The sequence below is a fragment of the Pelodiscus sinensis genome, chromosome 31, assembly GCF_052426305.1.
Source record: "Pelodiscus sinensis isolate ZL-2025 chromosome 31, ASM5242630v1, whole genome shotgun sequence".
Classification (NCBI taxonomy): Eukaryota; Metazoa; Chordata; order Testudines; family Trionychidae; genus Pelodiscus; species Pelodiscus sinensis.
In genome coordinates this window covers 5,738,228-5,748,892 of record NC_143082.1, presented here as the reverse complement: position 1 = coordinate 5,748,892, position 10,665 = coordinate 5,738,228, and the positions used below count along the sequence as shown (strand labels likewise).

The 10,665-nt window shown below is 56.3% G+C and overlaps 1 protein-coding gene across 1 annotated transcript; it reads left to right on the top strand.

The window, feature by feature from the left end:
- The first annotated feature begins 1,674 nt into the window (after positions 1-1,674).
- LOC149520915 (C-type lectin domain family 4 member E-like) lies at positions 1,675-9,917 on the top strand. The gene is made up of 5 exons (XM_089774872.1): positions 1,675-1,765; positions 2,862-2,951; positions 3,346-3,491; positions 4,499-4,605; positions 5,805-9,917. Exons 1-5 carry the CDS (start codon positions 1,675-1,677, stop codon positions 5,950-5,952), a joined length of 582 nt encoding a protein of 193 aa, XP_089630998.1. The 3' UTR covers positions 5,953-9,917.
- Positions 9,918-10,665: the final 748 nt, after the last annotated feature.

The window sequence follows — 10,665 nt, the reverse complement described above, 5'->3', positions numbered from 1 at the left end:
ACTTTGCAGCCATCACCCTTAACCAATCAGGTGCTTTCACTGAGTAGCCAACAGATTGTAAGACGGCCTGGTCACTCCTTATGCTGTGAGAATAACACACATGAACGCGTGTGCGCACACACAACCACACAATCGTGCACTGTTTAAACATGGTAATAGAGGCCCACAGTAAATGAAACAATGAAGTCACATGACTTTCAGGCCCCTGGGCAAAATGGAGGGGGGGGGAACAGATCTGCACTCCCTCAAGGGGCGGGGCCTGAGGTAGAAGGGGCAGGGCCTGAGGTAGAAGGGGCGGGGCCTGAGGTAAAAGGGGTGGGGCTGGAGCAGACAGACTTCAGTGCTGCCCAGACTGCGCATGCCCCTCACCAGCCAACCCTCGGTGTTGCCCGGAGCGTGCTGGCTGGGCTCCGGCGCTGATTTAAAGGGCCCCAGCTGCTGCCACAGTACCATCGAATCGCTGGGCCCTGGAGCAACCACTCCCTTTAGCCCCCCATCAGCAGGCCTGACTGCGGCTCTCTTGGGTACTGCTGGTTGCTAAATCGGCTCCAGATCCCCGGAGGTCTGAGCATCGCTGCTTCTGGTCCAGGTTCCATCTCTGATCCCCAGCACCAGTCCAGTTACGGTAGCGTTAAAACTACCCTGGGGAGACCAGCCTGGATCTGGGACGATGCTGGACCCGATGGGATCTGGATGGGCTGTTCCCTCGTTGATGCCGGACTCACTCGAGTCCCCACCATCTGGCACAGGAGGCAGAGTGCGGGGTGGCGCCCTGGCATGGCCTGTGCTGTCTGCACCACACGGGCGCTTGAGTCATTTTGTGGCTTGTGTGGCAGGAAGTCCAGTGGGATCTAAAAGCCGAGCCGGAAGGGCACCCTCCCGCCAACTGGCATTGGCCCCAGAGAGGAAGACGCCTGCACAGCTCAGAGATCTGAAGGGTCCCGGGGAAGACGCTGAACCCAGCTGGAGAACCTCGGCAGGGCCAGGAGGACCCAGGGAAATAGGCTGGGCTCAGTCCCCTCCCCACGGTGAGAGATGCCAGCTCCCTTGCTGGCTGATGCGGACCCTGCTGATCTGTGTCGTGTTCTGGGCAGGCGGTGGGGACAGGGGGAGGGATCAGGCAGTCGGGTTCCTTTTCTTTTTGCTCCTCCGTGGCGCTTGAAAAAAAGCTGAAAAAGGAGTTAGGCTTTTCCCCTTTTCAAAAGCCGATCAGAAGTAGGGGTCTCACCCTCTCTGCCCTCCCTGGAAGCGCATATAGGACTGGGAGGCTGGCAGGACTGACAGTGTCACACACCTTGTGCAGGGGAAACCTGGCTGCCTGGCAGGGGATGTAATTGTTTTCCACCAATTTCTTCAAATGATTTGCTCCAGAATCTGTTCCCATCTACATCCGGGTAGATCTTGAGATATACTCCTGACTGCGCTCTAGGTTTACCTTGGTGTAATAGGGAGCAGAGTTTGGTGTTTCGGCTTTCTCCTTTTCAGCTTTGTGAGTCTCCATTTAACTCAAATGCCGGAGACATAGTGGGGAGCAAAGCTCTTTTCGCTAACGATACACACAGATCCCTGCCTTTTTAATTACTGTTCGCCTTGATCCAAAATGGGCCCCGCTCAGTGTTGGGGTGGGAGGTAAGAGTCAGGACAGGGTTATCTGGGCCATTTCCCCCTTTCCAGATGCCCCTTCTCACAAATCGGCAGCTGTTGATCCCCACCCTCGTCATCCTGGCCACCAAACTGCTCCTGGTGACCCTGGTCCTCTTCTTCTGTGAGTATCCACTGTGACCTAGCCAGAGATGTTTTGGTGAAGGCTGAGCATCGTTAGAGACAGCGCGGGCTAGTAGAGAGAGTACGGGACTAAGCTTTAGGGGACTTGCGCTCCATTCTAGCTCGGTGACCTTGGGCAAGTCATAGTAATGCCCCTTGCCTCAGTTTCCCCATGTGGAAAAATGGGGCTCCTGAGCATGCTCCCTGAACAAAGCACTAGTTATTAGGTCCTGGGATGCCCCCTCCTCACATCCTGCTCATCCCTGTTCCTAGGAGGTGAGAGCCCCCTAGGAAAACCCCTCTCTGGGATTCCTGTCCCACCCAGCAACAGGGATAACAGAGCAGATGAGAAGCTGTCCCCCTGTGCGCTAACAGAAGGGCATGAGGTCCCTGAGGCTCACAATGGGGCTCTGCTCGGAGACCCCAGCCCCACCACCGAGAGAGATACTACAGGTAAGATCAGGGCTGGAGGGAGGGGTAAATGGCAGGTGCTCTCTGTCCTCCTGCTAATTGGACCCAGTCTCCCTTCCCTTAATGGCCCCTCCTGTGCTTTGGGAACAAGCAGGACACCCCCACGGGGTGTAATGGGGGGATGAGCATCTAGCAAGACGGGGCTGCTGCAGTGTCTCCCTCCAAATTCGGAACGCAGGAGTGTGGAGGAGAATCAGCTTGCAGATGAGGTGGGAGGGAAGGGAGCTGAAAGTCTAGGGGCGCAGGGCGGTGTTCCCTGTAAGCCGTGTGCTTGTGCGGCCGCTTAGCAGGGAATTAAATGCCGCCCATGAGTATTTTGTTTCTACCGGTGGTGCACATTTGCACATGTCTTGGTGTAGGAAAACATTATTCCACACATGGATGGAAAAAAATTAGAGGGAACACTGGTGCAGGAAGGTGAGGCTCAGGGATTACAGAGGGTTGGGAGCTGCAGCATCTCCCTCTGTTTTAGGGGTGCATAGAGGTTGGGATCAAGCACCCTTGTGTGGGGCCCAAGAGGCCTGAGTCTCCCCATTGCAACCTGGCTAAAGTCCCAGACAAGTGTCCCAGTCCCCTTGGAACAGCCGGTGCTGACAACAGGTGAATTCTCTGGGCGTCCCTGGCAGTGACGTCTGGGCTGTGTTTAGTTTTGCAGGCCAGCCCTTCTCCCACAGAGCAAGGGATCCCCAACTCCACCAGCCACAGGACCACAGCAGGTAAGACTAGCGCCAGCAAATCGGGGGGCTTCACTATAAAATTCTCATGGGGGTGCAGGGGAAGGAGGGTTTGGCCCCTCATTGGCCCGTGGGGAGGGATCTGCACCGGGCTGGAGCGTGGGAGGAGACTTTCCGTGCGTTGTCAGGTGGGCGGAGGAATCGGCTGCTCAGTGGCACACGGGGGGAACGGGGTGTCGGCCCCTCGTCGGCGTGTGGGGCTGTGAATCGTCCCCTCGTTTGCGACTCAAAACTGACCACTCAGCAAAACACTTTCCTGGATGGGGCCTCGCTGGCAGATGCTCCTGTGAAGCTGCCAGGCCCCGGGGGACGGCTGAGATTGTCAGGGTGGGAGCCCCTCAGTCCCACACCAGCCCGGCTGTGTTCTCTCCGCCAGGTCCTCCCCGGTGCCTGCCCGGCTGGGAGCTGTTCCAGGGCAGCTGCTACCTTTTCTCCTCCACTAATGGGACCTGGCAGGTGGCCAGAAACAATTGCTTGGCCCAGGGTGCGGATCTGGTGGTGATCAGTGACCCAAAGGAGCAGGTACAAACCCTGGGCCCCACCCAATCCTGGGGGAAAGGGCTGCAGGCAGGGGCCTGGCATGCAGCCGGGTGGGAAAGCAAAGAGCAGGGCAGGGCTGGGGCAGGGTTCTGGCGGTGACAGGCCCAGCCCTGGCTCCTCTGTGCAGAAGGGAATTTTGCCCGGCTAGGGCAGCAGTGCAGTGATGGGCCAGACAAGGGACAGGGAAGCAGAGCAGCTGGGCTCATGGAACAGGTGTTTACCAGGCAGGGCTCAGACTCCCTGGGGACTGGGAGGACATCACTCTCTGGCCAGATTCCCCCAGAGCACAGAGTCCAGGGGCATCTGCCGGGAGGGAAGGGCCAGCCCCAACCCTGGGATGTCCTGACCAACGTTCCCTCTAATCTCTTCAACCCATATGTGGACCTTTTCCATTCATGTGTGGAATAATTTGGGTTATGTGCACCAAAGCCTGTGCAGATGTGCACCACCAGGAGAAACAAGGAAACCTAGAGGAAATCTAGCTGTGGGCACTCTGCTCTGTGGCCGGCCAGTGTTTGAATCTCCTGAGTGGCCACAGAAGAGCTCATCCACCGGCTCCACCGGCTCCAGCTAATCCCCACTATTGCCGGGGTTGAAATGGGTCAGACAGCAACAGGGGAGTTGTTACCAGCTCTGGTTGCATCGAGATTCACACACGCAGGGGGGCGGGTTCCTTCTCAAAGCTCAGCCCAGCAAACGGGGAAGGGAACAGGGGAAGCTGTTGAAGGAAAGCCGGGTGAGCGCTTTACATTTCTAAGGGTCCCCCAGGCTCACAGCCTCCCCTCCTTCTCTGGCAAAGCCTCCATCCCCACCACCCGCTGCTGGGGGGAGAGGAGAATCAGGTTCCTAGCCGGCTTTTTTTGGCATGTGCAGCACCGAGCGCGCTCAGTGAAGGGCCGGGTGCTCAGCCTCAGGCACGCTTTCTGAGTAGACGCCGCAGGGTCTGAGTCCAGTTCTAACCACCCCACTCGCTGTGTCGTCCTCTCTAGGATTACTTGGTCCATAGAGGTGGGTCCGTCTGTTACTGGATCGGCCTCACCGACCAAGAGCGTGAAGGCGACTGGCGCTGGGTGGACGACACTCCTCTGACATTAGCGTAAGTCCTGTTCCTTGGGGTCCCTGCTCTCCCCTCCCTACCCTGGCTGTCCCTGCAGGTGCTTTGTGCCTCTAATGCACATGGGATAGTGCAACTGTGGGGGTTGAACGACTTGAGGCCTTATTGGACCCCTGCTGGTCACTGGTTCGAATCTGGCCTGACCCAGGACCTTAGCAACCACACAGCTTCGCCTCTGGGCCTCAGCCTACTTCCCTGTGAGAAAGCTGTCTACTGAGCACTCTGGTTGTTCATTGACCCAGCACGGACTGAGCTGTGCAGAGGGAGCACGGCTGTGGGGTGGGGTCTTTCTACTGCAGGGCTGGTCTGAGGCAGCATGGGGTGGGCAAGTGTAACTGCCACCAGGCAGATTCGAACCTGGGACCTCTGCAGCGCAGTATAGGAGCCTCTATCCGCTGAAGTAAAAGCCAGCTGCCTCCCACCCCCAGGTTATAGGGGGCTCTTGAGCTTATCAGTTGTTGTGGTCTAAATGCCACTGCATGGTAACCACACTAGGGCTTGGTCTACACTGGCGTGATCTTGCGCCAGAAATATGCAAATGAGGCTAAGTGTGGAATATCTCTGAGCCTTCTTTGCATATCTAATGAGCTGCCATTTTTGCGGAAGAGGCTCTTACGCAAGAAGGAACATCTACACTGCCCCTTCTTGTGCAAGAAAAACCCTCTTGCAAAACGCCGTTATTCCAGAAAATAATCAGCGTAACGGCATTGCGCAAGAGGGTTTTTCTTGCACAAGGGGCAGTGTAGGCGCTCCTTCTTGCGCAAGAGCCTCTTCCGCAAAAATGGCGGCTCATTCGATATGCAAATGAGGCTCGGAGATATTCCACACTTAACCTCATTTGCATATTTCTGGCGCAAGATTGCGCCAGTGCAGACATAGCCCAAGCTTGTGCTGCCGTGGGGTGTCTGGGTGGCAGCCTCTCCCCCAGCTAATGTGGGCCTACAACAATGCAGCTCTCCAGCACTTACACCAAGGGAGCTGCTGCTTTACCTAGTAATAGGCTGTTATCTCGAATCAACCCATCATCACGCTGGCCTTGGCCCACAGTCATGTGGATACTTCAGAATAAAAGCTCCATCCCCTGGAGGGGGAATGTCGGGCACACGGAGGGGATGTATCTCCTGAGGGAGCGCAGTCGGCAGCTACGGGCTCTGAGGAGTCATCTCTTGCTTCTCGTTCAGGTATTGGAACAAGGGGGAGCCCAATAACGAGCTTTTTATCACACCCGAGGGCGAGGACTGCGCCCAGCTGCTGGAGACCGGCCTGTGGAATGACGTCCCCTGTAGGTTTTCCTACAGGTGGATGTGTGAAAGGGCTGCCAGGGTGTAACCAGCCTGCTCACCCCACCGCTCTGAGCACAGGCCGCAGTTCAGTCCCTGCCCACTGGGTTTGGGCACCACTCTGAGCCCAGCCATCAGCCTGTCGGGGTCTGGGCTGTCTCTTCACCCACCCCCGCTCTGCCTGAGGTATCCTGGCCCTCTCCCCGTTTGCTGCTCCCATGGAAGGCTCCTCCCCATCCGCGATGCCCAGAGGCGTAGTGAGGATGTTATGCGCCCAGGGGCAAAGGAAAAATTTGCTCCCCCCCCATGTGGCACAGTCCCGAACCTGGTGCACAGCTGAGGGGAACTTGTACTTCATCTTCCCCCACCCCATACAGTTTGGGGCCAGGCTCCCGCATTCACTAACCCTCCAGGGGAGATAGAGGAGGGTCGGGCTTGGAGCTGAGAGGCAGGGAGGAGACTCCAGCTGCTGGTGGCAGGCGGAGTAGGAGCACATGAGCTGAAGGGATAACGGAGGGAGCAGAATGGGATTAAATTGGAGCCTCCCTAGCATGGTGCCCTGGGGCAACTGACCCCTCCGGCCCCCTCGCTATGCCACTGCCCCCCCTCCTGTAGATCTATCATCTGATGCATGTGCAAGATCAGTGAGAGCTGTCCCATTTATCTGCAGTTAGTGTCTGTGGCGCCTGCTTCTGGGCAGTGTCTCAATGCTGCCACATTCACCTCCAAAGAGGGGGCTTCCCAAATCAGGCCCTTGCTGCTGACCCCCAAGGCATCCACAGGTCCAGTCTCCTTTCAATGGGCCCACTTCCCAGGGCTCATTGATCTTGGATCTGGCTTCCATCCCCTCTCCCACCTTTGCAACTGCCCAGAGGCGCTCACCTTCCGCCTTCTCCATTCCCACCTCATTCACCCCACAGGGACAGTCTCTGCCTCACTTGTCCTAGGGACTATTCTACCAAGACGTAATACAAAGTTTCCATGTAAAAGGACTCACTACAAAGCTAAAAACTTCAATGAGAGAATGATTAATACAGAGACGTGTCTACATCTGCCGCAGGGAGACACCTCTGCCTGCCTCCAGCCCTCTCCCCCCAGAGTCTGCAGCCCCATTGCAAAGCGGGGGAGGGGAAGGAAAGACGCTGAGGCCCATCCAACGGGACTGAAGCAGTCATGAGCAAGCCATGCCCGGGAGCCATTCTCCTGTCCATTGCTGGTGCTGTGTTGCTTCAGGCACACTGAAATGCAGTCACCTCTAGGGTGAGCTGGACAGCTGTTTAACACCTGCACAGGGTTTCAGGCAGGGAGCAGTGCGGGCTGCCTTCCTGCAGAGCCCCCATCAGAACTACTGTGACCCCCTGGCTTAGGAAAAGAACAAACAGGAGGATTGGAAATTAACCCACCCAGTCTCAAGTCCCGTAGGCAGGGAATGAGCCATCTACATTAGGCCCCAGCTGGAGTATCATGTTCAGTTCTGGGCGCCACATTTCAGGAAACATGGAGAAACTGGAGAAAGTCCAAAGAAGATCAACACAAATGATGAAAGTTCTAGAGAACTTGAGATATGATGCAAGGCTGAAGGAACTGGCCTTGTTTACCTTGGAAAAGAGAAGACTGAAAAGGGACATGAGAGCAGCTTTCAAGTATCTAAAAGAGCATCATAAGGAGGAGGAAGAAATATTGTTCTCCTTGGCCTCTGAGGTTAGGATGAGAAGCAATGGGCTGGGACCCGATGGAGAGGGAGGGCCCAGGTCCCCCTACCATCCATTCCCCCTGCCCTGGATAATCAAACCCCCCGGGTTGGAGAGGCTTCTGGGAGCAGCTAGGACTCTAGTACCATATATGCCCTGATAGAGGGACATCGATTTGTGTGTTGGGACTCTGGGTACTGTATATACCCTAATAGAGGGACCTGGACTTTTGGGACTTTGGGTGCTGTAAAGACCGGGGGAGAAGGGCCCGGATTGAGACACGGACCAGTAGAAGGGGGCCGCAACCCCCGTCAGGGGCATACCCCCGACACATGGGAACATCCCGGTCTGGGAGATGGCCAGTTGCTAATGAGGCCTGGCCCTTGTGCTTGTTCTGAGAAGGGAAGAAGGCTGGGAAAATGCTGTCTCAGAGCGGGCCAGGCCGGAGTCCGCTCTGCGCTACACCCCTGTATTGCTGCAACGATACAGATTTCAGGGGTGTGAAAAATCCCCACCCCAGAGCCACATCGCTATAGCAACCTGCAGACACGCTACGTCTGTGGGAAAGCTTCGTTCTGAGCCCAGTGATGCCACGACGGCCCTGGGGGGCTGTTCCAGTGTTAAATGCAGCCCGAGCGGCAATGCACCCAGCCCTTGGCAGGCCCCAGCAACCACTAGCACGTCCTTTTCCACTTGAGTGTTCAGGGATGGTCAGCCAAGGGGGAGCACCAGCTGTGAGCATGGTGGGGGACTCCAGCTGTCAGCACCCTGCAGGGTAAGAGCCAACAAGCATTGCAAGTCATGTGGTGTCTGCACTGACTAAATTTTAATGAAGCGGCCACTTCTGAGAGGGAGCCCTGTGGGGCCACTGCTGCGGGCAGGCTAGGAGACTGATTCTGGGGGTTGGAGGGGCGTTGCTCAGTGGGTGGCAGCTGCCAGGGACCACTGAACAGGCCTCCAGGGTTTCCCACCTGTCACTGCTTCGGGGGACGGGGGTGGGGGGGGGGAGCTGTGGGGGCAGGGACAGTGGCTCCAGCTGCCAGGGAAATTCCTCAGGACATTTTTGGAGGTTCGCCAAGCTACAGCCGCTCAAGCGGGTCCCAGGGCCGCTGCTTGTGCTGTCTCTTGGTCCAACCATCCGCAGCCATTTCAGCTGTGGCCAGTGCAGCTGGCCCTGGGGCTGGCTCCTGCAGTGGCTAGTGTAGCTGGTTGTGGGGCCATTCCAACAGCGGCCAGTGTGGCTGGCCCTGTGGCCACTGAAGCAGCAGAGGGAGGGAAATAAGGGCAGCCCAGTGGCCCAGCAATCCAGCAAACCCTTGTGTGCTGCTGTCGATCAGCGAGGTCGCTGTAGAGAGTCTGGGGAGGCACAAAATAAATGCAGGTCATTAGCCGAGAGGTTAGTCTTTCTCGATTTAATAACGCTTGTGAATGTGGCCCTCACGGAGTGGCAGGCGCTGGAGCAAGCCTCGCTGTGTGCACCCCAGCTCTACTCCCAGAGCGTGACAGCTGAGCTCCTCCTCTCCTCGGAACTTCCTCTCGACAGAGTAAAGCCTCGAATTCTAGAACAGGACTGGGCACCGAGAAGTCATCAAGTCCAGTCCCCTGCCCTCATGGCAGGACCAAGCACCGTCTGATCTCACCTGACAGGTGTCTATCCCACCTGCTCTTAAATATCTCCAGTAATGGAGATTCCACACCCTTCCTAGGACATTAATTCCAGTGCTTAACTACCTTGATAGTTAGGAAGTTTTTTCTAGGCTGCGTCTACACGGCACCCGGAACTTGAATTAACTACGCAATTTGAGTAGCTTATTTTGAGTTAATTTTGAAATAGAGCGCTATTCCGAAACGTCTTACTCGTCGTTGAAATAGGTTTACAGAGACATTGGAATAGCAAGCCTGTTATATTTAGAAATAACGGGCATGGTCAAAAATCATGGAATAGCTATTTCGGGATACTTCTGGTATCCTGAAAAAGCTCCACAGTGTAGACATAGCCCTAATGTCCACCCTAAGCCTCCTTTGCTGCAATTTAAGCCCATTGCTTCTGGTCCTGTCAGAATCCAAGAGAGCCCCCAAACCCCACAAAATCAGATAAGGATTGAGGGCACCACAAAGCCCAGTTCTAGCATCTCTGGATTAGATGTCTACAGTCAGGTGAACACGTGTATGCTCATTACACAGGGATTGGGGTAGAGGGTGGGATGTGGGATGGAGTTTGAGTGAAGGGGGGAGTTGTGATGTGGGGCAGGAGATTGGGGTGCAGGAGAAGGTGCATGGTCTGGAAGGGGGTATCGGTGGGTGCAGGAGAATATTCTGACCTGGGGCAGGAGTGCAGGAGAGGGTGCAGGGGTTTGAGTTGTGAGCGGGGGTAGGAGATTGGGGTATAAAGTCCGGGAGGCAGCTGTGACCTGGAGGAGGGCGTAGGAGGGGGTGCAGAGTGTGGGAGGAAATGCGGGTGTAGGAGCTGGAGTACAGAGGGTTTGGGTTATGCGGGGTAGGGGTGCAGAAGTGGGGCAGAGGGTTGGGGGAGGGAGGGGCTGGGGTGCCAGAGGCAGGCTCTTGTCGGGAGGTGCTTACCTGGGCAGCTTTCTGACTGTTGGGTGGCTGCATGAAATTACCATGAAATGGCTGGGGTTTGGAACGGCCACGTGTGTGTGGATGTCCCAGGAAATAGCAGGTTGGCACGTCTCTGCCGGGCCTCACACGATGTGGACGGACCAGCTTTCAGGAGCAGGGGTGAAGCCGACCTAATGTGCAGTGTGAAGAACTCGGGTGGCGGAATAATTCTTCTGTCGCCCCGTCTCAGGGGGTGGATTTCCTCTAGCGATGGGACAACCCCTCCCTGTGCTGTAGCATCTACATGGAAGTGCAGCTGGGCTGTGGTAGTGGTTTAAGTGTAGACAAAGCTGGAGATGATGTAGGATGCAGGGCCAATGGGCAGAAGCAGCCAGTGGCGGGAGGGAGGGGAACATGCTTGACAATAGATGAGCCCCAAGGACTCCTAAAGTAGAGGTGGAATACTGAAGGGCACTGCTTTGGTGACACTTATGCTAGATTAGGAGACGCCA

What these genes read in the sequence shown, in the direction of transcription:
- LOC149520915 (XM_089774872.1), top strand. Translation starts at nt 1,675, where the DNA reads ATGCCCCTTCTCACAAATCGGCAGCTGTTGATCCCCACCCTCGTCATC. An exon ending in GACCCTGGTCCTCTTCTTCT is followed by an intron (nt 1,766 to 2,861) that starts GTGAGTATCCAC and finishes CGTCCCTGGCAG; the next exon opens with TGACGTCTGGGCTGTGTTTA. An exon ending in CAGCCACAGGACCACAGCAG is followed by an intron (nt 2,952 to 3,345) that starts GTAAGACTAGCG and finishes TCTCTCCGCCAG; the next exon opens with GTCCTCCCCGGTGCCTGCCC.